General features: G+C 39.3%; 2 protein-coding genes and 1 non-coding gene across 5 annotated transcripts; 2 read left to right on the forward strand and 1 right to left on the reverse strand.

Moving 5' to 3' along the window:
• Positions 1–3467: 3467 nt before the first annotated feature.
• On the reverse strand, positions 3468–8333 carry LOC132051932 (monooxygenase 2). Its single transcript, XM_059443205.1, has 6 exons — positions 7772–8333; positions 7210–7356; positions 5758–5823; positions 5511–5673; positions 5025–5253; positions 3468–3977 (listed from the first exon to the last, which is right to left on the reverse strand). The coding sequence occupies exons 1-6, from the start codon at positions 8026–8028 to the stop codon at positions 3472–3474; spliced, it is 1368 nt and encodes a 455-aa protein (XP_059299188.1). The 5' UTR covers positions 8029–8333; the 3' UTR covers positions 3468–3471.
• Positions 8334–21009: 12676 nt separating this feature from the next.
• On the forward strand, positions 21010–21083 carry TRNAN-GUU (transfer RNA asparagine (anticodon GUU)). Its single transcript has one exon. It is a non-coding gene; the product is annotated as a tRNA-Asn (tRNA).
• LOC132051933 (uncharacterized) lies at positions 21036–25875 on the forward strand. 3 transcript variants are annotated; one of them, XM_059443208.1, is made up of 8 exons: positions 21036–21496; positions 22984–23072; positions 23163–23238; positions 24683–24732; positions 24832–25185; positions 25344–25382; positions 25524–25694; positions 25729–25875. In XM_059443208.1, exons 1-8 carry the CDS (start codon positions 21319–21321, stop codon positions 25735–25737), a joined length of 966 nt encoding a protein of 321 aa, XP_059299191.1. In that variant the 5' UTR covers positions 21036–21318; the 3' UTR covers positions 25738–25875. The 3 variants fall into 3 exon arrangements, with proteins under 3 accessions (XP_059299191.1, XP_059299190.1, XP_059299192.1); XM_059443207.1 differs by having other exon boundaries at positions 21037–21496; positions 25524–25875; XM_059443209.1 differs by lacking the exon at positions 21036–21496 and adding an exon at positions 21553–21619 and having other exon boundaries at positions 25524–25875.
• Positions 25876–27858: the final 1983 nt, after the last annotated feature.

Here is a 27858-nt window from a genome sequence, read left to right on the forward strand (position 1 = left end):
TGTTGATTGGCGTGGGCAATAATATGACTTGTACTTGTTTATTTGCGTATTGGTGATAAAGTTGACGATATATCTGTCGTGACATGCTTTTCATATTACTCTTATGTTGTTATAATGGTGAGGAGAGTGATGAGAGACTCCGAGGTTTTTGCCGGAGAGCGTAAAAGAGAGATGAGTGTTTGTTGCCCGAGGTTTCTTGCCGGGAACGATGGATTGCCCGATGCTCCAGGTTTTTTCGGGATTGTGAGAGTGTGCTCGTGATCTGAGGTCATATTCCGGAGCGAGTGGTACATGGACTTCGGGTCCCCCCATCTGGGTCATGACTATGAGGCATTGCCATAGCATGTGTACGGGGGAGTGGAGTGTGAGAGGTGACTACGCATTTGCATAACATTTACATAGCACGACATTGCGTTGCATAGCACTCCGTTTGAATGGTCACATTCATATTATCATTGCATGTACATTCTCATTGATTCGATTTTGTGAATTGCGGGGTTGTTGTTTGTGAGTATTTATTTAAGTGGATGGAATCGAGGTTTATAGAATTCTCCCTAGGCTTATAATCGAGATATTGAGATCCTGTGACTATCGTTAATCACCAAAGACTTTCTCGTGTGCTAGATGTGTGGTTGTGTTTTGATTACTTATGCGCTTACTTGTTAGTTATTCTTGTTTATATGCGTGAACTAACCATTTGTCGGCCTATGATACCTACGAGCCTAGTGTTGTGCTTCATACTCTTGCTACTGCTCCTTGCAGAGTGTAGAGTTGTCTTCGGTGATGTTTCGGTCTCCCTTTGACCGTTTTGAGCATTCGTCAAAGACGTTTGGGTGAGCTATTGCAACCGAGTCTCTCCTTAGATTTTGTTGTTCTCTATCATATGTGTCGTATCCGGGGCCGAGTCACATTATCTATTCAAATTGTAACTTCTTAGAATTTCTTGTGAGTCTAGACAGCATTTTAATTTCTTATAATAATAGTATTTATTCCGCATGTTGTATCAAATTAAGGTAGTTATACGAAGGTTCGCCCACCGGGGGAAGGTTAGTGTGGGTGCCCGCATGATCAATGATTTGGGTCGTGACATAAGCGGCTGTGTGAGGGAGGGACCGTGATTCTTGACTTCGATGAGTTTTTAATCCCGTTAGTATTTAAAATACTTATTTGTTCATTTAAATTACTTATTTTAAATATATATGTTACTCATTTTATATCTAGTAATATTTTATATTTTAGGATTCGGGCGCGACGGGTCCACGAGCGACCCACTCGTAGAGTTTTCCTGTGGGCACACGAGCGGTGTCTTCCCATGACCGTCGAGCACGGAGTAAGCTTTTTATTAAAATTAATTTTATTCAATATAAGGTCAATATTTAAAATACATATTTGATTATTTAAAGTACTTATTTTAAATATATATGTTACTTATTATTTCATTTTTTTTTCATATTTTAGGATTCGGCGCGGTGGGTCTGAGAGCGACCCATTCAGAGCCTACCCATGAGCTTAGTCGAGCCGGGCAGTGTCTTCTCGTAGGACTATCGAGCCACAGGTAAGCTTTTTACTTAAAATCAATTTTATTCAATTTAAAATCAATTTTATTCAATAGAAGGTGAATATTTATTTAATATTTATAACATTTATTTGACTTCGAACAGCATCTCGTCCTGGAGACTACCTTATATTCTGCACCAGACCCATCTCAGGAGCCTACTGTGCACCCGTTGATACACAAGTTTGATTATTCAACAAACGTTAACGTATTCAATATAAATAAGAAATGGTACTAATTATTATATATTTTTCAGGTTCATCGTTCGGCGCCAGCGGTGGCAACTCCCGATGAGAAAGAGGTCGAGTTTCCAGACCCGAAATTTCGACCCCCCCGAGGTTCTAAGCGTGCCGGCGGGACTAGATCCGGGAAGAAGCATGTTCTAGTCAAGGGCTAGGGGAAGAAGGAGATGATCGTGACTTGAAAGCGCCATTTCGTTATTAAGAGAAAAAGGGCGATGGAGACTATCGCGAGGGCGGTGGGGATGGTATAGTATGCCTTAGGCCTAAGGATAGTCTCTGGCATACTACATGTGGGACCCCCTAGTACATACAATAATCTTTTACAGTTTAAGTAAATATTATATATTTAAAGCGTTTCTATTTATATTTATAAATATTATCTTGGTCTCTATTATTGTTTGTAGTGTCACATCCTAAATTGATAATAAAAAAAAAACTTGACACATTCCAAATAAAGTTAAGCATTAATTTAAAAATAACACGAAACCCTAAAACATAAATAACGTAAAGCTAATGACTACAAGTCTTCAAATAAAAATGGACTTCAAGACTTTTCAACCACTAAAACGACAATCCAAACTTTTGCGTATCCTCATGTATTAGCCTACCTTATTAATCGTACAAAATAAGTAGGATTCTATATAAAATATTGAAGTTCCGGAGTCTCAAAGTATGATTAATATGCTGCTAAAGTACGTAAAAAAGTGTGAAAATATAATAAGAGGCTGTTTTGGGAAAATAGGGAGTCTTATAGCGCAGTATTTTACTGTGCAAAAGGGGAGGAGGAATATGGTTTAGAGCAGTAAAATACTGCGCTAAAGGTACTTTTGTACCAATTTTTTTTTTTTTTGAGGGTGTTTTGGTTCACTTGGATTTTTATTGGGTCATTTTGATTCCGGAACCGTGAGATGTACATGATCAACTGTTGTGAAAAATTTCTCTAAATTCATTTCTCCCAACACACCTCAAGGAAAACTCTACTCAAGCCAATTAAATCTACTGTGCCTTCCACCTTCCATTAGATGAACTAACGAATGGATCATCGTTTATATCTCATTCGAACCCGTGGTAGCACCCTTACATCGAAGTTAGGGGTTTACACTGAAGGTAGGGAATCAATCTGGAGAAGTTCGTCTTGATGTTGTTTTCTTCAGTTTAAATGGCTCACGTACTTTTCATGATCGGCCAATTCCGTCAAAGATACTCTCGTCGTATGCTTTAAATGTAACGTAAATAAGGATTGCTAAGTTTTTGTAAACATAAAGGACTATGACTGCTCAGGCGTATAACTAAAAGATTATTTCAAACCAACGCTCAAACATAACTCATTTAATCATTAATTCTGAAAGCAAAATTTTATCCACGCATCTATGAGAAAACATATTTTGCCTTTCGTATTGCACTGTTATAAGATGGCTATTACACTGTATCGTAATAGGAAGCCAAGCATGAGTGGCTGTACTTAGCAGAAAATTCGCTCTGATGAGATGTTCTTGACATTGCAAGAGCAAGAAGGAACTCCTGTACTGTAGTATATATGTACAATAACAAACAGCAATATCTGTACTTTTGATGTATACCTCAAAATTAAGTGTTATCTACACAAGCAATTTATTGGGGAATTCCAACTAAACGAAATTTTTTCTAACCCCAGCGACTGAATTTCCGAGTTTCTTATAGAGGGTCAAATTCAAAATTAGTATGCTCCAGAACTGGTCCAAGCCTAACCAGCTTAGGTACAACAATGTTATCCCTAAGGGCACATATCACTGGATTATCCCACTGCAATAGTGCACCTACAAGATATGCACGTGCTGTTAATGGAAATATACGGGGCCATCTTTCACTTCCATATGCTTTGAATGCATCCTCAACCGAAGTATGTTTAGACTTGATTGCTTCTGCAAGTTTTTTCGTCAAAACTATTGAGTCTTCCAGTGCACAGCAAGCACCTTGACCAAGATTTGGCGTCATTGGGTGCCATGCGTCGCCAACCAGCACGATACTTCCAGTAGAGGCTGGAGGGCTTATTGAGGGCCAAAGCCATCTATCTACTAGGCTGGTTTTTATGATTGTGTCGTCTGGTGTAAGATTAATGAGATTTATTAGGTCGGTTGGCCAATTTCTGACGAGTTGTTCAGCCTGCTGTCTCAAAATAGATGGATCTGTTATCTTTGGACCTGTCAACAGATATTCAAAACAGTTAGAATGATGTAATAGAAATCCATAAACTTTTTCTCTTTTAGAGGGTAGCATTATAATTCGATGTACAGAAGTTGGATGGTAGGAATAGAAGTATCAAGTCGTTGAGTGAGTCCCTAATTAAAATGGATATACTTAGAGCCCGTTTGGATTAGTTGATTAAAAGTAGTTGATAAGCATCAAGTGTTGAAAAGCACCTTTAGGTGTTGAAGCTGATTTTATATACAAGTAGTTACGTGTTTGAATAAAAATGTTGAAATTGATAATAAACAATTAACGTGTTTGGTAAAAAGCTGTTGATAAGCACTTTATATAGAAATTATGGATCCTCAAAGCTACTCCCAGAAAATATAAACTTAAACGAGTTTTTTGCATAAAAATGACGAATGACATAAATAGACTAGAGAAATAATTAAATTTACGTTTTAGGAAGAATATTTTGGATATTTCAAAAGATATTAGGGATATATTGTAAAAGGCTTGGTCAAATCAAAAGTGCTTATAAGTTGTAAAACCGTAAGTTAGGGGTGACCAACTTATGACTTATGAATAATTTTGGTTTCTAAGAACTTGGCGGCTTATAAGCACTTTTAATGTTTACTAAACACATAATAAGCCAAAAAATGCTTAGAAGCTAGTTTGACCAGCTTATAAGCTTAGCGAAACGCCTTCTATGACTTGTATTTTACAACTGGTGCCATATGAGATCAATTTGTTTTTAAACAACAAGTCGTGATAACCCCAAAATAAAATAGAACAGCCACTGGAAAGAGCATCATATGCACATGGACATTTCATTCCTGTCTCTAATTTTCTGGGTGTTCTCACATATCAAGCTCTCTTGTATAATATTAGGGCTACAGATCTGTAAACCCCAATTTCTATTTAGGAGTATAGAGGCAAAACAAGAATGTTATATCCTGAGGAGTAGCTTTTTGATTAAGGGGTTGATATAAATGGATTCTTGTGTCTGTCATAAATACTAGAGAGAGAAATATATCTGAAAGCTGTTATGAAATGCAAACCTGGTGACGAGCTATTGAAGCAGATAAACCAATAGACTTTGCTTTCAGAGACAGGAACATATCCAGCACGTACTCCTTTTCCATAGACGTAGTTTACTTTTGGTTCAAATGGTTGTCCTTCAGGGAAATATGCTAGGCCTCGAAATGCACAATGTCCTACATAATTAGGCTCTGGAAACCCCATCAATTTGGCCACTGGAGACCGAATCCCATCACAAGCAATCAATATCTGCACAGATGAAGTTCAAGAAACAGGGGCAAGCTTGAGATATAAGTCCACTTGGTAACAATATGAATTAATAACTAAGCTATAAAATGAGAATCATCAAAACTGCAGAACAAGACATTAGATTATGCAATAAGGAATTCACGGTTTTTGTTGTTAAGCTGCATCAGAAGCTGCATCAGAAAACAATGTATTGGAATACTGATACTACTAAGATATCTTCAGACAATTCAGGACAAATTAAATGCATGTCCAACTACCTTGGCAGATATCCGAATTCCATCTTCAAGTTCCAACAAAGTTTCACCATTTTCACTTCTTTCAATGTTTGCCAGCTTTGAGGAAAAAGAAATAGCATCTGGTGGTAGCTTACTGGCAAGTGTTTCCAGTAGAACTCTCCTTTCCACAGCACGGACTTCTTGACTAGTCGATTTTCGTGGGATCAATAGAGAAAAGGATAAGAATTTTGTGATACCAATAAGCACAACAATGAGAGAGGACTATTACCTTTCATCCTCATCTTTGAACCTGAAGGAGCGCAACTCTCTTCCATCTTCTGATTTTATCACCATCCTGCAAATTCCGGGATATTCTTTGAGTATAAACAGTGATTTCTATAGTAACAATAGAAAGCAGAAGCTAGGAGAAGCAGATCTGCATGGTTATGAGATAAACAAATTCCAGTCTCACCATTAAAGTTTGAACCACTAATATCTAGATAACCATGGAAATCATTAACCAAGAGAAGCATATTCAGCATGATTTCAGTACCAGCAACCACAAACCTCCAGAACCACTCTGAGGAATGGATAGAGAAGACAACAAACAGAATATGTAGTACACTAAAAGACCTCTCACTCTAAAGCATCACTGCCGTCACAGCATCATGAAACAAGTTGTTCAGATATAGGGAAGCAAACATTCAATAAAAATAGAGGATAAGTAGGCACTAAAGGCTCGTTTAGTAACATAAAACCAGCTGCAAGTACCTAATCTTATCAAAATGGAGAAACAAATGAAACTTGAAGAGAGTAATATCTGAATGAATAGGTCAGAATAAAAATAACATGTCTCTCCCAGTTCTTTCAAGTTTCAACACAAGAAGGGATTGGCTGGTTAAAAAACAAGAAATAGCTGCAATCTCCTTTATAACTTATGAGAATATTGGTTGGTCCAAACCTACATGGACATGCTTGTCAATGTCACACGTAATTGGTCCTTTATGTTAGTCTTAGTTTTGTACTTTGAAAAAGATGCCACTTTATACTATATGTTAGTCTTAGTTTTGTACTTTGAAAAAGATGCCACTTTATACTATGTCCTACAGTTCTATGGAAATGAAATATTACCATCACTCAAACATCTTTGTCCACACTGCTTCCATTTACTTGTTAAAAAGTTTCTTCACTAACAAATAGTATGATTTAACAGCCAAACTCCACAATGGCTAGTTGTTACAGTGTCTTAACTGTATGAAGTAAACTGAGGGACTCAAATAATTGACGTGCTGGGAATAAAACCAAAATTTCCTTTATTTTGCACTGTTGAGCTTAATATGCTGGTTTTTCTTTCATTTGGTTTATGAATAATATCTTCATAGACTCTGTTTAAGTATGCGTTATTATCTGATATGTCTTGCACTGCTGTTATTTTCAAATTCTAAAAAGTAGTTATTCGTCAGCTCGCGAGGTTCAGCTCGGTTTGTATAAACTTGAGATAAAAAGATCTTTCTACTGTAGGATGTCAAACCAAGGAACATTACAACATACTAAACCTATTAATACACCAGGGTAATAACTTCATATTAGTGCCCTAATGCCGTCTTTCTCCTTTGTTTTTTAATTGCTAATCAAAATGAGTACTTACTGAGTTACTAGCTGTTCTCTAAGCCCATAGGAACAGCCAATATTAAATATTTAAGTAAATGTATGAGCAAGGAGAACAAGCGAAAGAACATACCCTTGAATTTCAAGAAATTGAGTCCTGAGATCATTACCAACTCCAATAGCATCCAGTGCCTTCCATCCATTTTTAAAAAGGGTCAGTGAGGTTCCTCCAGTCCTCAGTGACTCACCTTGCTCAAGCACCAATGTTCTAATACCCAACCTAAATATCAAGCAAAAACATTCATCAAACTTCTCAACTTCACAAAAAAGAAAAATTACTGTACTAGCACCGAAATGTGCCAATTGAGCAAAATAGACACAATTCATATAATCGACCTCAACTATTGTAATTAAGACTTATTGGTTGATCCATTTATTGTAATTCTCCCTCTGTCCCAATGTGTCCCAGCTCAAATTTCGAGAGTCAAATAACTGAATTTTGACCGTGAATTAGGACATAAAATCTTTTAAGTTATTTAAAATAACATTTACATATTTGAAAATTAGTGGTTCAAAACATTTAAAGGACATGACAAGAATCACCGTAAAAAAAAAAATAGTTTGACACTCCAAATTTGAAAGGTATCACATAAAATACACGGAAGGAGTAGCAGTTTGAGTTGGGTGAACTGAACCTTTGAAGTGAAACAGCAGTAGCAAGGCCAGCAATTCCAGCCCCGACAATAACAATATCTTCTTTTCTATCATCAGCTTTAGCATTTATAATGGATAAAGAAATCGGTCTAACTCTAACTCTAAGTCTCGTTTCAGGTTGTAACCATGGTTGATGGGGTACTGAAGATGCTCTTCTTCTGAAATAAAGTGATGAGTTTGAAGAAGAAAGAGAGACATGGGACTTCACAAGCAACAGAGTAGAAGAGGATAAAGCCATGAAATAATTAGTTCGTTTGTAGAAAGAAAATGTGAAGTCAAGAAAAGAAATTCACGTGGGTAGTCCATGAAAACACGAGTGGTCTACATTTAACGATGTGTCAAAATCCACCCTTTATGTATTTTACATCAAGATTTTCCCACCCCACTTTAAATACAAGCATTTCCCGGCAAAAATTGTATCTTTAAAGCGGAACGGATCCATATTATTTATATAGTCTACCCGAATTATTTGTGATTGAGAGGAAGTTAATTGCTTGGTTTATTTGTTTGCTTCAGTGAAGTTTGAGCATTGTGTATATTTCTAAGGAAAAGTTTGCCGCTATATTATGGTTTCCGGCGACGGCCTTCTTTACTTCTCTTTAGCCATAAGCGTCGTGTTAGTGAGAGAATCACTGAAAATCTGCTAGAAAAATAGGTTTCAGAAGCAGCAAGAAATAATCCGGCTTGATAGAATCCTATTATTTAATTTAAGTCTCCTGTTTGTTGCTGCAGTGGCGGAGGCAAAATTCCTCCTAGATTTTAGAAAGCCCGTTGTATACGATAAAAACCGGATCAACTTACGTCGGATGGGAACCGGAGTAAAAGATAGAATCGACCGAAGTAAGATTTAAAGTTGGTAAGGTCACAACCACCGGCTTGGACGAAAACCGAGGGGTCGCAAACATATTCAACTCTGCTTCAACACCAAGGGTATTTTACTGGACACGGTAGATCCGAGCCTAAAAGAGCACACTGAATATAGGTTCGGATAATCAGTTATGGAGCAGGCCACGCGTCATCCAACCATTCCGTCACTTGTGCTGATAATAGTACGGGTATCAAACCGTACGGACTAGCCTTATCCATTTTAAGGTTTTCTCTAGAAAGGCTTTTTCTACATTGTACTAGGGCTCATTTATTATTGCCTATAAATAGAGGGCTATCCCTTCCCTTTGAGGGTTAGCTTTTTACTATTCAACATATATATTATAATCAGAAAATTGGCATAAAAATTTCCTCAAGTATTTTGGCTTGCGAATCTAAGCTTCTTTCGGACCGGGATCAATTCACAACAACTGTCAACTTTACTTCTCTAGTTTCCATTACTATTATTTGCTAATACATATCATTACTTATTCGTTACTGCTCTATATTATAATTAAATCTAACCACATATCCTATCCACCACTTATAAGTTTAACTGTTATCCACTATTTGGGGTAAACAGTTTGGCGCCCACCGTGGGGCATAGAATAATAGTGGTGGTTTAATTTGCTACTTCCTTTTTCACTTGTTGTTTGAAAGTTTGCAGATTTGCATAGAATACGTTTGAAATGGCAAACAACAGTCACTCCGGTCATCTAAACAACAACGAGATATTTGCTGAAAACGAGAACAATGTAGGGTTACGAAACCCACCTGCTGATCCAGCCGACCCAAATGAGATCAACTCAAGAGAAGGCATTAACCGGCAGAATACCGTCAAGGTGAGAATGCCGCCCTTCCGGCCACGTACCATTTGAATAGCCATAACTCAATTACTTTGCCCTCGGGAGTGTGCCCGTAAAACACCGGGATATTTGTATGAGATTAACTTACGTTTGATATTTGAAATGTTGCGCAGACTAGGCAATTGCCATAGCTCAGCTCCAGAGCAAAGACAGCAAAGCTGCATCGGCAAAGCCAAAGGGGGCTACCGAACCAAGGCTAGAGGAGGCACGAATAGTCGAGAGCAACGGATCCGGGGCCGGCTCATTTACAGAGGTTTTGAAAATGCTCGAAACTTTGGCAAAACCGGTCGATTCAACGGAGAAAAGGGTGAAAACATATAACTCTCGGGTGGACCAAATCCCGGGAGCGCCCCCGATCTTAAAGGGACTGGATTCAAAAAGATACATTCAAAGACCTTTCCCTCCGAGTGCGGCCCCAAAGTTGATCCCGAAGAGGTTCAAAATGCCGGATATTCCAAAGTATGACGGGACAACAAACCCACTGAAGCATGTGACCTCATACACTTGTGCCATAAAAGGCAACGATGTCGAGGAAGATGAAATAGAGTCAGTATTGCTGAAAAAATTGGTGAAACATTGTCCAAAGGAGCATTGACTTGGTACGGCCATCTGCCCAAGAATTCCATCACTTCTTTCGAGATGCCAGCAGATGTGTTTATCAAAGCTCATGTCGAGGCCAAGAAGGTACAGGCCAAAAAGGCGGATATCTATAGAATCGCCCAAAGAGATAATGAGCTGCTATATGAATTCGTGAACCGGTTCCAAAGGGAACGGATGGAACTTCTCCCGATCCCGGAAGAATGGGCGGCACAAGCTTTCACTAAGGGGCTCAATCCCCGAAGCCCAACTGCCTCGTTCAAATTAAAGGAGAACTTGTTAGAGTACGAGGCAGTAACTTGGGCAGACGTCCATAACAGGTACGAGTCCAAGATTCGGGTAAAAGATGATCAGCTTGAACTCCCCCCGGGTCCAGTAAATGGAAGCAAGAACTCTGAAAGGTCGAGGAGAAATTATGAACCGGAGACAAGGCCATCAAGGGAAAGGTATCGACCATATTCTCAACCGGATAATCCACTTTTTAGGTCGAAAAGGAGAAGCGCCTGTACCATTTCTCGAGTAGAGGTGATAAGCGAGTTGATCATGGGTCAAACAACCGATGTTTGTTATTTAGAAGCGAAGCCGGTAGTTCAGCCAGTAATGGATACATACCGAGGTTATCAGAGTAGAACTTCGACATCAATACATCAGACCTTGTCTCGGCTATCGGGCGTATCACAGAAGCCAGGTGGCCAAGACCGTTGAGATTAGATCCGGCTCAAAGGGATCCGAGCGTAATGTGTGAGTATCACGAGACTCACGGTCATAGAACCGAGAATTGTTACCAATTAAGAGAAGAGGTGGCTCGGTTGTTAAAAATGGTCACCTTCGAGAATTTCGGAGTGAGCGAGCCAAAAACCACTATAAAAGAAGGGAAAATCACAAAAAGGCCGAGCCCGTGGAGCCATAGCATGTGATCAATATGATAATCGGAGGAACGGATACGCCTTGGGGGCCGATGCTGAAAAGAACAAAGGTTTCGATTACACGAGAAAAATGGACCAGGGTTTACATGCCCGAAGTGACTATTTCCTTCAACGATGAGGATGCAGAAGGCATCATTCAGCCGCACAATGATGCGTTGGTAATATCTATTCTTAGTTTTAAATCTCAAGTTAAACGTATTTTGATTGACCCAGGTAGTTCAGCCAACATAATTCGATGAAGAGTGGTAGAACAACTGAAGTTGCTGGATCAAATCATCCGGTAGCCTGGGTGCTCAGTGGATTCAATATGGCAAGTGAAACTACAAAGGGAGAAATTTCTTTGCTGGTCAACATCAACGGGACCATTCAGCAAACCGTGTTTTATGTCATCGGGGGGTAAATGGAGTGTAATGCTTCACTCGGCAGACCGTGGATCCATAGCATGAGGGCGATGTCATTAACATTACATCAGATGTTGAAGTTCCCAACTACGGAAGGGATAAAAACTGTCCGTGGTGAACAACCCGCAGCAAGGGAAATGTTCGCGGTCGAGGATCCCCCCTCCTTTTGAAGAAACCGATTCAAAAGGTTGATGAGCCAATCAAAGTCAAGGACACCAAATAGCAATTAAAGAATGCGGGCTCGAATGAAGAACAGAAGGAGATGAGCCCGAATTGCGAAGAGGATGATTTCGGTGTGCCTAGATTATTCGTATTACCAGATGATTCAGATGCAACCAAATCTACCGTGGAAAAGCTAGAGCATATCATCTTGTTTGTGCATTTACCAGTTAGAAAGGTATATCTGGGCACGGGGTTAACCTCGGAGCTCAAGAACAAGTTAATTAAATTTCTTCAAGCTAATGCCGATTATTTTGCATGGTCCCATATAGACATGACAGGTGTGCCACCGGAGGTGACAACGCATAAGCTCAGCCTCAATAGAAAATTCACTCCGGTTAAGCAGAAAAGAAGACCGATAGCCAAGTCAAAACATGCCTTCATCAAAGATGAGGTAACAAAGCTTTTGAAAATAGGTTATATCCGGGAGGTAAAATACCCGGACTGGCTAGCTAATGTCTTCGTGGTGCCGAAGAGAGGTAACAAATTTAGAATATGTGTTGATTATAAAGATCTAAACAAAGCATGCCTCAAGGATTCGTTCCCTATGCCTCACATCGATCGAATGATTGATGCAATGGCCGGGCATGAGATGTTAAGTTTCCTCGATGCCTACTCCGGGTACAACCAGATCCGGATGCATCCGGAGGATCAAGAGAAAACTTCTTTTATTACCCGATATGAGACTTATTGTTACAATGTCATGCCATTCGGATTAAAAAATATCGAAGCAACTTATCAACGCCTAGTTAACCGAATGTTCGAAGAACAGATAGGTAAAACAATGGAGGTTTACATTGATGACATGTTAGTCAAGTCCCTAGAAACAGAGGACCATTTAAAACATTTGTAGGATACCTTTGATGTACTTCGCAAATACAACATGAAGCTGAACCCGGAGAAGTGTGCCTTCGGGGTCCGATCTGACAAATTTTTGGGCTTTATAATATCAAACCGGGGGATTGAAATTAACCCGGACAAAATCAAAGCTATCGAGGATATCGAAGTGGTGAATAATGTGAAGGCCGTGCAAAGGCTGATCGGAAGGATAGCGGCTCTGAGCTGATTCATCTCGAGGTCATCAAATAAAAGTCTCGTTTGGACACCAGAATGTCAAAAGGCCTTGTAAGTATTGAAACGGTATTGTCGAGCCCACCCTTGTTGCACACGCCGAAGGCAAATGAGCGGTTGTTCCTATATCTAGCGGTATTCGAGGTTGCGGTAAGCGGCGTCTTGGTCGGAGAAGAAAGAGGTATGCAATTTTCAATCTATTATGTAAGTAGGACATTAAGGGATGCGGAGACCTATTACCCGCACCTCGAAAAATTAGCTTTGGCACTAGTAAGTGCTTCAAGAAAACTAAAACCTTACTTTCAATGTCACCTCATATGTGTAGTAACCACTTACCCGTTAAAAAATGTCATGCATAAACCTGAACTATCGGGTAGGTTGACCAAATGGGCCATAGATATTAGCGGTTATGACATCGAGTATAAGCCTAGAACGGCTATTAAATCTCAAATCTTAGCCAATTTTGTAGCAGACTTTACCCCCGCCATGATTTCCGAGGTAGAGAAAGAGCTTTTGTTAACTTCGGGAAAGGCTTCGGGTATCTGGACCCTATACACAGACGGGGCTTCAAACCTAAAGGGTACTGAGTTGGGCATTGTTGTTAAGGCCCCCGCAGGTGACGTTATTAGACAATCAATCAGAACCATGAAATTAACTAACAATGAAGCCGAGTATGAGGCTATGATTGTAGGTCTGGAATTGGCTCGGAGTTTGGGGGCCAAAGTGATCGAAGCAAAATGCGACTCTCTTCTGGTCGTGAACCAAGTCAATGGCGTTTTCGAGGTCAAGGATGAACGAATGCAAATATACTTGAAAAAAACTCAAGTAATATTGCATCAGTTTAAAGAATGGACCATGCAACATGTACCAAGGGAGCGAAACAACGAGGTAGACGCATTGGCCAACTTAGGCTCATTGGTTGAAACGGAGGAGTTCAGTTCTGGCACGATCGTCCCATTGATGAACTCGGCAGTGGAAAATGGTCATGCCGAGATAAATGCAATGGGTCTGACATGGGATTGGCGCAAAAAATACATCGACTACTTGCGTGATGGAAAACTCCCAAACGACCCAAAAGAATCGAGGTCTCTCCGAACCAAAGCGCCCTGATTCTGCTTGGTAGACTATCAGTTATATCGCCGGTCTTTCTTCGGACCTCTGGCTAAGTGCTTAGGACCCGGAGAAACGGATTATGTGATGCGGTAACCACTCCGGTGCCGAAGCCTTGGTTCGAAAGATTATCAGGACAGGGTATTACTGGAACCAAATGGAAGAAGACGCGAAAAACTTTGTCCGTAGATGTGATGGGTGCCAAAAGCATGCGCCAATGATACATCAACCGGAGGAGTTACTGTACCCGGTCTTGTCCCCTTGGCCGTTTATGAAATGGGGAATAGATATCATCGGTCCTTTACCATGAGCCCCAGGTAAAACTCGTTTTATCTTATTTATGACTGATTACTTTTCAAAATGGGTAGAAGCGCAGGCTTTTGAGAAATTTAGAGCAAAGGAGGTTATTAACTTCATATGGGACCACATCGTTTGTCAGTTCGACATCCCAGCCGAGATAACTTGCGATAACGGTCGACAGTTTATTGGAAATAAAGTTAATAACTTCCTCGAAGGGTTGAAGATCAAAAAGATTATGTCAACTCCGTATCACCCAAGTGCAAACGGACAGGCGGAATCAACGAACAAAACCATAATTCAAAATCTGAGGAAACGGTTAGAGACATCAAAACACAAATGGAAGGAAGTGCTACCGGAGTTATTATGGGACTACAGAACGACATCAAAATCAAGCACGGGAGAAACGCCATTTTCCCTGGTCTACGGGGCCGAGGCTTTAATCCCCATAGAAGTTGGTGAGCCAAGTCTAAGGTTCCGGTACGCCACAAACAAGTCAAACGAAGAGGCTATGGCCGTAAAGCTTGACTTAACGGACGAACTACGCGAGAATGCGCTGGTCCGTTTAGCAACTCAAAAGCAGCGAATGGGAAGATACTACAATCGAAGGACAAACCTTCGACATTTTCAAGTTGGGGACTTAGTGCTTCGGAAGATTACCCTGCACACTGAGAACACCGATGATGGAAAGTTGGGATCGAACTGGAAAGGACCGTATAAGGTAACGGGAATAACTGACAAAGGATCATATCGGTTGGAAACCGGAGATGGCCAACAGCTACACAATAACTAGAATGTGGTGCATTTGAAGAAACACTATTGCTGAGGTATGACCCGTTGACCCTTGTGATTATTCTAAAAATTCTCACCTATCTTTTTTGCAGAAGTCATATCGGAATAAATTCCGAAGGTATTAGAATTAGGTTTGAAAACACGTGTTGCACTCTTTTCCTTAGCTAGGTTTTATCCCAAAGTGGGTTTTTCGGCGAGGTTTTTAACGAGGCAATAAGTACAACATGTTACCCTATGAAGACGAGGCTAAGTGCCCATAATCTCGAAGGCCAGTTAAGTATTGGGGACTGGATAATTTTCAGCATCATTTTTTGAATAGTGTTTCCCCATTCATGCTTCACGGACAAACACTATGGGACTACTATACCCCCACCAAGACCGAACCAAGACTGAAGAAGAGCTCATCGAAGCAAAACAAGAAACGGCGTCACCATCGAAACAATTTTTGAAATTTGTGTTTTTTTGTAGCTACCCGAACCTTCCGTACTAGGTTTCAATGTGCGGCCAAACGATCGAATAAATCGTGCCTAGATAGTGTTGTTACGGCAAGAGCAGAAGCGATCGAATGAAATCTTTAAGTTTTGTATGGGATAAACATTTGAGATGTGAAGAGAAATACTGTTGAAAAGTATGTCTTAAATACGTTCTTTTATTAATATAACCCTCGACTGGGGACTGTCGTCATAAAATCGACAAAGGCACAAAGGTTATAATTAACAGAGCCCAATTCTCTTTTAAACCCTCGACTGGGGACTGCCGTCATAAAATTAACAAAGGCACAAAGGTTATAGTTAGCCGAACCGAATTCACTAAACTCAAACAGTCAGAAGAAGGTCAAATAATTAAAAACCTCGACTTAAATGCCCAAGGTGATTCAGAGACGTCTGAATTCACAAAGTATAAAAAGGCCCCGCGGGCAAGCCATCTATAAGTCTTCGGTCAATACGAAACCGAACAAAATAAAGCCCACAACCAATGAGTTAAGATTGGCTCGACTTTCTAAGAGAAACGTTTAAAAGGCTTAGGGCCGAACCTCAGTCACTCTTTACGAAGCAAATGTATTCGACTTAAAGATCGAAGAAAATGCTGGCAAAAAGAAAATACGCATTTCATATATGGCATAAAACCGAAGCTTTACACTTATGATTTTGCCATAGATCAAAAACAAAAACAAAAAGGCTCGTACAGGCCCTATTTTACTCCGTATGAGAAGAACCCGAGTTCTCAGAAATGGTCTCTTCGGAATCATATTCGGAGCTATCCTCGAGAGCTTTCTTAGCCTTATCTTCTATCATCTTCGCATCGAATATGAGAGCCGGAATGTCTTCTATACCTCGTTCAACCTGCTCGAGTGTAACCCTTCGGGATTTCCACCATTTATGTTCCACTAAAAGCGTAGAACGAGCCTCGGTGTCCTCTATATCTTTGCAAGCTTCCTCCAAGTCGGCCTGAGCTTTCTTTAATTTCTCCTCTAGCTCGGACTTCATGTCACTCAGAGTGATTTGAACGTCGTTGACAGATGCCAGTTCGGTATGAAGAGCATCATTGGCTAGAACAGCAGCCTCGAGCTAACCCTTAAGCTCATTACTAATTCGGGCTCATGCCTCGGCCTTTTCTCCGACTATCCTTGACTTCTCTTTCTCGGCGGCTCTTTCAGCTTCGAGCTGTCTAAACTTTTCTACCGTTTTCTCAGCATCGACCTTGACAGAATCAAGCTTTTCCCTTAGTTGGGCCATAGTAGCTTCAAACTCACCAAGCTTGGTGGCAAAGTCGGCATTCTCTCCGCTAAGGTTTTTGTTATCCCCGTCCAGGAGCTTGTTCTTTTCGACTAGTTCAGCCTTTAAATGAAGATTCTCTCTTTTTGCTACCTCAAGCTCGGATTGGAGATTTGGGGGAGCGATGACCTAGCTTAATTGATTCTCTTTTTCTCATAAAAAAAGTTTGAACTTCTCGATCTCTCGGCCTTGAGCATCTAGTTGGGCCCGCAAGTTATCTATCTGGTGCTGGGCTCGGACAAAGCCTTCATTCACAAGCACGACGCTTTGTAAAAGTGAAATAAATGAAGATAAAATATTAACAAACGAAGATAAAGAATCATACATCGGATGCTTTAAAGATACGAAAGAATGCTTACCCGATTGCCTGCATGCATGCCTTCGTTCATAAGACATTGCCATGAGAGTCCTTCCATCTTCTCCTTGTCCGAATCTGAAACAAGAGGTCTTAGATAACTGGCAACCCCCACGGGGCCAGATAAAAAGCTACAGTCCTCAGGGAAGGTGACCAGGGTCGACCTTGTCCTCCTCGGCTCTACACTTGGGGCCGGAAAAATATCTACAAGTCTAGTTCGGGAACCTGACTCAGTAAACCAGCTGGCAATTCTCGTTGCTCGAGAAATTTAGAGATGGCCGAACCCTGAAGCTTCCGTCGTAGCAGGAGGGGTATTAGCAAACATATCATCAAGGTTCTCCTATTCCGAAGAAGGATTAGGAGGAGAAGTTGGGTTGCATCAGCCGTTGGCGGTACCTCGGCCGTAGGAGTTGGTTCGACGCTTGGGGGCAGGTCGGTAAGCATTGTCGTTTCGACCTCTCGAGTCGTTTCAACCCTTTGGGTCGTCACGGCCCCTGAAGTTGAGCCGGCCCTTCTAAGCTTCTTTACCAAGGGCACCACCTCAGGAGAAATGTCACCTGTAATATTAATAAAGTCAACAGACCTTAGTGGAATCAGAGCTTGGATATACTCGGTTATTGGAGAAAAAATAACCTCATCCTCCCCACCTGTGATTGGGGTCGGAACCTCTATCGAAGCTGTTTCGACTCTGGTAGATGTGGAACAGGAGGGTCTCGATATATTTGTGATCAAAATATCGACCTCGGGTTCATCCCTCAAGCCCCGAACATCATCCCTCGACCTTTTCTTTTTCTTCTGGCCCTTGATCGAGGGTTTTCTCATTTTCTCTTCAGCCGCAGTAATAATTCGAGCTGACCCTCACATGTCAAAATTCAAGCCCGGTGTTGCGGGTTCATCCGCTAATGCGGGTCGTGGAGTCACAGAACCTTTGCCCAAACTTGGGTATCGAAAGGTTAAATAAAGGTAAATTGGAGTGGGAAAGGTGTGACAAGGATTAAAGGAAAGGAAAAGTTACCGTGATTCTGCGCAATCCATCGATCACGAGACAAGTCTGCCCATGTCCGATCTTCGTGCAAGTGTTGACTGATGATTGCTTCAATCCAATCGGCGAAACCTGGAATTACATTAGAAATCCATGCTTCGGCTATAATATTGGAAAAGTTAAAAAAAAAAAAAAAAAAAAGGAAGAGAAGGGATGCTCGAAGATACGTGAAGGAGGAAAATCCAAGAAACTTACGTTTGTCATTCCATTTTTCACAAAAAGGCATATAATCGGCCGATATAATATCTGCGGTCCTAACGCGGACAAAATGCTTAAGCCACCCTCGGTCCCTGTCCATATCAACGCTGGAAAGAATCGGATTTTTGCCTAGTTTTGAGACCTTTATCACATCCCCGCGGAAGATCCTCGAGCGATATAACCGAATGAAGTGAGCCAACGTGAAATCTTTGTTGGCATTATTGGCCAAAAGACAAAGGCAGGCCACGATCCTCCAGATATTCGGGCCAATCTGGGCAAGAAACACGTTATACGTTCGGCACATTTTGAGAATGACCGGATCAATCGGAGGGTTGAGCTTGAGAGTAAATGGATACGTATAAACGTATAGAAATCCTTCTTTGAAATCAGTGATAGGTTCGTCATCACCGTGAGCAAAAATTTGTACCGGACGATTGTCCCAGCCGCACTCGGCCCGGACTCGAGAAAGACGCTCTTCTTTGATCGACGAGGGATAACGTCTCACATCGTAACCCCAATCGAAAGTCTGTACAGTTTTTTCAACGGTGAATTCATGGTTGAAATTGGGCTTCGAGGGTATTATGTCTTTGGCCGTCGATTGAAAAGATTCTTGTGTTTTACCCCCAAGATTGATAGCAGGTTTGGCATTCGGAGAAGAAACTGATGGCACGTTCTGGGAAGCAGAGTCGGTATTCGTTGACATTTGGAGTTTAAAAAGATCGAATATGAGGATATGAAGATCAAATATGAAGATACGAAGATTTAAGATGAAGTATGAAGGTTTGGTTTGAAGGTATGAAGATTTGAATACCTGCAATATGAAAATATGAAGATTTCGAGATAAACAAACGGAGTTAGCAGAAATTCAAGAAGATTTGCTGGAAAATGAAGAAGATTTTGAGATCCCGAAGCAAATAAAGCGAAGAGCAGAGCTAAATGAGCGGTGAAAGTGAAAAATGAAGAAATGACTGTAACTCCCTTATATAAGCGAACCTCTGCAACGGTTACCGAAGCCGACCAACCGAGAAAGGACACGTGTCCAAAACTTAATGAGACGTGACTTGAAGCGACGTGACCCAGAGGCGGTTATCGAAGCCGACCAACTGAAAGGCGACACGTGGCCGAAGTCAGAATGACCCGACATGAAGAGACGTTTCAGTTCCCGTTTATTTTCGAGGAAAGAATAAACTTACCGAAGAAGTCACTGGAAGAATTTTTTCCACTTCCCGTCGCTTTGGTATAACTTTGGTTCGGAAAGTGTGGGGACTATCTGTATAAGGTAAAAACCGGATCAACTTGCGTCCCATGGGAACAGAAGTAAAAGATAGAGCCGACCAAAATAAGATTTAAAGTGGGTAAGGTCACAACCACCGGCTTGGACGAAAATCGGGGGGTCGCGAACATATTCAACTCTGCTTCAACACCGAGGGTATTTTACCAGATACGGTAGATCCGAGCCTAAAAGAGCTCACTGAATATAGGTTCGGATAATTAGTTATGGAGCAGGCCACGCGTCATCCAGCTGTTCCGCCACTTGCGCTAACAACAGTACGGGTGTCAGACTGTACGGACTAGCCTTATCCATTTTAGGATTTTTCTAGAAAGACTTTTTCTACATTGTACTAGGGCCCATTTATTGTTGCCTATAAATAGAGGGATATCCCTTCCCTTTGAGGATTAGCTTTTTACTATTCAACATATTGTAATCAGAAAATTGGCATAAAAATTTCCTCAAGTATTTTGGCTCGGTTAACTGAAGCTTCTTCCGGACCGGACCAATTCACATCAACTGTCAACTCTACTTCTCTAGTTTCCATTACTATTATTTGCTAGTACATATCATTACTTATTCGTTATTGCTCTATATTATAATTAGATCTAATCACATATCCTATGCACCACTTATAAATTTAATTGTTATCCACTATTTGGGGGTAAACACCCGTAAAATTCAAATTTCAGCAATTAACTTGAAGTTTCCACAAGAGCAGAGTTATGTTTTGTAATCACTATTTAGAGAAGAAGAGAAAAATGTAATTGTACCAGGTATTTATAATATGCGCTACAATCATAAATAAAAACGTTCTAATTAATTTAAAACTCAACGATGAAGTTTTATAATTTGAAAAGACTTTCTTTTTTATAAAAAGATAATTTTCTTCTCTCTGAAAATATTTACTTTTTTTTTCCTCCAACTTTTTTTTTTTTTTTGGCTTCAAAGTCCTTTCTCTCATATACTCCCATCAATACTAACTATTCCAACATGGTCTCATATGTAAAATTGAAACATTACCATTATCATATTACCAATAAAAATGAGATGGATAGAAGCTTTAGATAAACTTACTCCAAGCTAAAAACTGTTTATATTAAATTACTTGCCAATGAAAGAATTACTGCTTCCGTCCCATTCAAGCGATACTTGGTGAACAGTAATTTTTCATATGCCTATGATTTTTAGTACGTAATTTCCAAATGCGTAAATTTTACTTCAAAAATTTAAAGTTTCTATATCCGAACTCACTATTAATATTAAAAAGTTTTTCGAATTATGCCACATAAATCTAGATAGAGGGAATAGTAATTAGGATGTTTAGTGTTTTTGTATTTTCGGTGAAGGTATGACCTGTAGGATAGAGAATAAAAAATTTCTGAGCTGTATTATATTATAAGGTATTCAGTCAAAAGTGAGGCTTAATAGACAAAGCTGGAATAGCTCAGTTGGTTAGAGCGTGTGGCTGTTAACCACAAGGTCGGAGGTTCAAGCCCTCCTTCTAGCGTCAATTATCTTTTTAAACTTCTTTTCTTGTTACCCGTACTTACTTTGTGTCTGATGGTTCGGCAGCACAGGGACTTTACCCATGAGAGGGACAAAGTAGATGCTTAGCTCAAATTTCTTGCAGAAAGCAACACTCTCCACTTTAAAGTTTTGTTCAAAGAAGAGAGAAAAGAACAAAGACTGAGTTTTTTTTTTTTTTTTCCTTTTTTTGTAGAAAAAGGAAGGAAACAGTGTTAATGGATACAGGGAGTAGTACAAGTAACAGCAGTAGTAATAGCAATGGCATGATAGTTACTGCAGAAAAAAGAAGAATGAGAATAGAAAATCCCTTTACTTTGAAAGTGGGTCAAGTATTTACTGGCTTTGGCATTGGTTGTGGGATTGGAATTGGTGTTGGTCGTCCTTTAAATCTAGGTACAAATCATCACCCTTCTCATTTCTTCCCATCCACCAGAAAAAGAAAGAAAGGATATAAAATAAAAAGAATGAAATTTGAAGATTTTTGGAAACCTAAAGAAGGGGAACCCAAGAATTCAAGTAATTCATTTTGGGGTTTTAATTTTGTTTTGGTTTGTTGTTTGTTAATGACTTGAATGTATAAAGATGAAATCTTTATGTTGTTGGTATTCAATTTCTGCATGTTTTGTGCTGTTGATGTAATGCTGCATTGTTTGGTTACTTACAACCCAACTTAAAAACCCAATTACACTTCTTTTGAGCCGAGGGTCTATAGGAAGTGGTCGCTTTACGCTACAAAGGTAGGGGTAAGGTCTGCTTACGTCCTATCCTCCCCAGACCCCACCTATGGGATTACACCTATGGGTCTAATTCATTTCTGGGTTTTAAATTTGTCCATGGTGTATGTGTGTGTGTATTAATGAAGTAAAAGCATAAAGTTGAAATATTTCAGTTGTTCATAAATGTTGGTATACTTTTCCTGCCTGTTTTTGTTGCTGTTTGATGTAACTATGGGTTGTTTTGGTTAGTTTTAATGAATTATTACTCCATTTACTGTTCTCCGTTTAGGAATTATTTGCTTTATTACACCAAGTGAACACGGTTCTCTGAGCTGAGGGTCTATCGGAAACAACCTCTCTACCCCCACAAAGGTAGGGGTAAGGTCTGCTTACTTCCTACCCTCCCCAGGCCCCACTTGTGGTATTACACTGGATATGTTGTTGTTGTTGTGCATCAAGTAAACACGAGTTAAGGAATATTTGAAATTGATAATGCACATATTATTTAGTGTTGCTAATCCTCCTCCTTAATGCTCTTTTGTTGTTTGTTCTTATTGGGTTATTCTTTACTGAAAGAGGATTCTCAACAATTGATTCCTTGGCATATGCGTGCACTTAAGCTCTGGCCATTAGTGATCAGATATCATTTGGTGTGTGTGGAGGGGGGGGGGGGGTGAGGGAGGATTTTACAGACAACAAAGTTGCAGGCTAAGGGTTAATGCTCCTTTAGATGCTTTCTTATGGAAATAACCAATTAGTGTACTCTATCTAAAAGGGTTGATGCTCTTAGTTGAACACTGTTGAGAACAAGAGTCGTTGATTTGTTATATGTTGGTATACATATCTATATATATAAATGATGTGTGATTGAGCAGTCTAAGCCGTGCAGTTTGTGTGGTTTATCAGACTGCCATTTGTGTAGTCACGTCATTGTATTGGTGTTACGTGGCAATTAATCCTGTTCAGCCTTTCTGTACTGTTAGTACTGTTGGATCCCTAGTGTCTAAAATTTGGAATTCATCAATTTGATTGAATTGGTTCAGTTTGTAATTTATCACTTGGATTTTCCATCTTAGCTAATAATAAGTGCAAACGGGATTATGATATGAGATACACTTAAATTAAAGGATTTCCCTCTTTATCAATATTTTACCTTGTTTCTAGGTGCAATACCAATGCTAAATCAAGTTATGACTGCCACTAGAGGGGCAACGGATGCATTCTCTGGTGTTGGAAGACATGTTAATAGTACTGTATGTCAATTTGTTAAATTGTCTTTAGATAATATTGTAAGTACTTAAGTTTGTTCTTTCAATTCTTATTTCTTTTCGTCTTTTCTGTAGTTGAGGAAGGTGGGGGCAAAAAACATTGAAGCAGGCGTTGGATGTGGAGTTGGTTTTGGACATGGTTTTGGAGTTGGTATGTAGACTTATATTTGCTCGTTGAAGGTTATCTTGTTTTATTTAATCAAGTAAATTAAGATTTCATTGATAAAAAATGCATGCAGTAGATGCTCAATTACAAGCTATAGCAAAAACAAAAAAGACTTAGTTACGCAACAATTGAACCTTCTAAATGCATACTTTGGCTCAAAAAAAAAAAAAAACGTTTTGTTCAGCTTTTTGACTTTGTTAGCTCCCTAGGATGTTAAAGCTGAATAAAATGTTAAAGGTTATCTATTAAATTTTGCATTTGGATGATTCATTTTGAAGTGAGGAAATTGGTATACTACTGTGATATTGCCAACCACTTTGTGTGCAATATTTACTTAGAGGAGATTGAGCTGAAGACTTGAAAAATCTCTTGGAAAAAAAGAAACAAACAACAATAATGTTGGACAAGCAAGAGGTTCTATAGCCTATTGAGGCATAAGAACCTCTAGGAGCATTTGAGGCTTATTTTGTTGCCAAAAAAACATGAGAGTTATAAGAGTTCGGTGGTTATTGGATTTCTATCCAAAGGGAAAAATTTTGGTGCTGAAAAGAAAGGTTTTTGAATTGCCAATGTCTGCACAAATGTGACTGGCTGATGGCAGAAGAAAGGAGAGAGACAACGGCCTTGAAACCATCCTACCTATTCCCTATAGATTAGAGCCTAAGGCAAGTTGCTGCTTAAAGAAAAGAAGTGTCGTCAGGGAGCAAAAATCAACTCACAATTCTTTACCATTGGATTGAATGGGTTCATCCATTTTGATAAGTTGGCATCACTAGCAAGTAAGAAGAAACCTGTTTGTAATCTGATGTCTAAGACAAGTAGGATTACGTACCAGAAGCAAAAAATATTGCAAATTACTTTTGACAGATTACTCTCCTGACTTGTCAAACGTTTATTGCAAGATAATCTAGTTCACAGAAATATTTTGAATTTAAATAGAAACCTCCTTATCACTAGGTTAGATACTTTTAGAAGTAAAAATAACAAGTCTAAGCTAAAAATGTAAAAGCCTTATATAAGTCCTGGTGCTTATCCTGTACAAAGTAAACTTTTCCCTCTTTTCTTTCTTCTCCTTCAGAAAGTATAACATAAAACCATTAACATAAGTTTGACTGGCATACGCTAAAATTGGAGTAATTTTTTTTTTGAAACTGGTAATTGCTAAAATTGGAGTAATTGCTTAATTAGTTTAGCCTCTTCATGTTTATTCAAGGCAATATGTTAGTGGACTCCTTTTCTCATGTTTCTTTTCCCGTAAATATTGACAATTTCTATAGCTGTATCAACAGAGAACGATAGTTTTTGGAAGTATGCCTTGGCTGAACTCACATATGTGAGATCAGTTAGGATAATCAACATGATCCTTATAATTAACTCTCGTCTATATTTTAACATCACGCCATATGTCATTCTTGATGATGCATGTTAGGTCTTGCTGTGAAGCGCGGAGTGTTGGATCAGATTCAGTTGTATTTAACTGTATGTATTCTTGTCCATAGTTCATTGCTGCTACCACCTAAGATTTCCCTCTTCCTCCAGGCTTCCTTAAGTGTTGATATAACTTCTCTTAATCTGCAGCAAGCCATGACAAAATTAATGATGAAGTCCGGAATGTCTACTACCGGCTTATCTATTGGTCAAGGCATCCTTCCAGCATCCTTGCAAGCTGGCATGAAAACAGTCAATGAAGCCTCTAATCAGAGCCCACTGGGAAATGCCAATCAACTTGAGGTGAAGGTCCCTCATAGTTCTTCTCCCGGCTTGCTTACAGATAGGAACACAAATTCTCTCTCTTCTCATGAAAATGAAACTTCAAGAGCTAATCTCACCTCTTCAAATGCATCATATAGCAGCCGAACAGAGAAGGTTGTTAGCAATTTTCTGCAGACTCCACTTGTGAAAGACGAAGACAGCAGTACAGAAAATGAGCTGGTATGTGAAGATGAATACACATTTCTTACAACACTATAGGTGAAGCGTAATGTCGTGAGGTCTCCTTGTATTGTGCTGAGGATGAGATTGAAATTGTAGATGGAAATATGAGGTTGCTAATTATATTAGTTCTAATTCCTGTGCTTCTTTATTTGCAGTCTGAGCGTTTGAGATCAGAGAACAACCTTCTTCATATTGTAAGCTTTCATTTTGACTATTTATTTAGAAGCCAACTATTTTTCTTAAATGCTTACATTGCTGAAACCTAGTAGACTTACATTGATGTTCTATGTTTATATGGCATGTGAAGTACTGAAAATACTTTTGCTGCATTGTAGGTGTTGAAACACCAGCAAGTGATTGATGAGCTCCTGCAGGAAAATGAAAAGCTTCGCCAGATACTGGTGAAAGACTTGAAAATCTCGCCCAGTAAACTCCAAACCAGCTACTCCAGTGGAAGTAAGTTTCCAAGTACTGAATGTTTTGAGTGCCGCAGAAAACAAAGGAGAAGACGATGAATGAATACAATATCTTTCTCTTTTTAGACGATGAATGAATACAATATCTTTCTCTTTTTACTTTTTCGCTAAGATGAATGAAAGGAATATCTTACATAGTTTATCTACATCACCCAAGCAATTAAATCAAGAAGCTGACCTGCTCTTTTTGACCTTGCGAATTTGCAACTTATTTTTGGGTGTTGTATGAAAGCTTTCTCCACATGCTAATAGGTAGCACGTGGATTAGCTTAAAGCCACTAAAATATATGTAGGATGCTAGAAACAGATAGCTACTTTTATTTAGTGCAGTCCTCTATTTTTAGGTTTTGTCACGCGTCTCCTACTCAATCCCTCTTTTTTATATAATGCATGTAATGCATATACTCCTCAATGCCTGTAATAGGTACTTTGTTTCTGAAATTCATTTACATGAAAGTCAAGGAGAGCAGGAAAGACAAGTTAGAGCAGTGGTTTTTATTAAGTTGAGTGAAAATGTTACATGATAGCTGTAACAATTGATAACTGATAAACCTTCCCCGGCATACTCATCCTTCCTTAAAACTCACATACACACATGAACCTCGAAAATCAAGGACAAAGTGAAACAACAAAAATGAAAAACAACAATACTGTAAAATATATTAAAATAACATAAAGAATACACAAATGTTGAAGGCAAATGACCATCAAATTAGAAGAGGAGTGCTACACTCCCAATCAGTGCTACTATGACCATGCTACTTCCATGCACAAAAGCACTTGATGGAAGTATCGATCCATCAGAAGGTCCCGGAGCCGGTGCCAACGCGGGCCCCGGTCCTACGGGTGCAGGGGGTGAGGCCGGCATGACGGGTGCCATATCAGGTACTGCTGGGGCTGGTGGTGAGCTAACTGATGGACCAGGGGTCATTGTTGGAGGAAATGCTACTGGTGCTGGTGGGGACATAACCGGAGGCATGGTGATCATCGGGGACGGGGCTACAATGCTAGTAGGTGGCATTGTGGGTGCTTGAGCAGCAGAGAGGGATAGAAATGTAAGGGAAAAAGAGAGCATTAACATGACACATGAGGAAGCCATGACTCTTTCGAAATTTTATTGTACTTCTTGAAAAGAATTTACAAATTAAGGGCTTTATGGAATTGTGTTATGAGGTATTGGTTTGAGATATAGATATAGATATATAGAAACAAGGGCTCCCTGTCCTGATTTTTCTTAACAAGTCTATTCAAGACTTTAATTTGCAATGTTTGTGGGTGAGCACTCCTTTATCTGTTGTAAGTAGGGGTGTTCATGGTTCGGTTTGGGTCGGTTATTGGTTAAAACCATAACCAAACCAATTTAGTCGGTTTTTAAATGATAACCAAACCAAGTAAAATATAACCACCGGTTTATATCGGTTTGGTTCGGTTTTTCAATTTATATTAGCAAGTGACAATTGAATATTCTCTCTCTACATTCTTCAAATTTCTTATGAATTTCTTTTTTCCTGATTTTATTGAGGAAAGAACGATGTAAAATGAAAAGAGATAGTAGGATTTTAACTTTTTATTATGCTTACGACTTATTAGAGTTGGGCTTGGATTGTTGGACTTGGTTGGGCGCTTTTAAAAATAAGTGGGTATAAAATATCTTTAATTATTTATGAAAAGTTAATATTATACATATAAATAATTATAAATTTTATGTATATAATTATCGGTTTGGTTCGGTTATTTATTCGGTTATTTTTACTATAATCTAAACCAAACCAAAATATTTGTTTTTCAAATTTAAGTTTTTTATTCGGTTTGGTTAAATTTTGCAGTTTTGGTTTTACAACCCTAGTTGTAAGTGCTTACAACTATGAGACATATTTTTCAAAACAGAATCAAAATGGAATTAATTTTGATGAACGTGTCTGAAGATGAGTTATTAAGAAGTACGATCTAAGATAATATATTTGTGAAAGAACGTCTTTTTCATCAAAATTAATTCATAATAATAAAGCAATATTGAAATTCAAAACCCCATTTAGATTATAAAAGCTATTACAAAAAAAGTTTTTCAAAATTGAAAATCGAGTTTATTTGTTTTAAAAACTTACCTTGTTAACGGTAAACATGATCAGAATATTTTTGGAATGAGGCATCCCAAGAGTGTGGTCCAGTGGTCAATGAAGTGGATTGAGAACCA

This window comes from Lycium ferocissimum, chromosome 4, assembly GCF_029784015.1.
Source record: "Lycium ferocissimum isolate CSIRO_LF1 chromosome 4, AGI_CSIRO_Lferr_CH_V1, whole genome shotgun sequence".
Lineage (NCBI taxonomy): Eukaryota > Viridiplantae > Streptophyta > Magnoliopsida > Solanales > Solanaceae > Lycium > Lycium ferocissimum.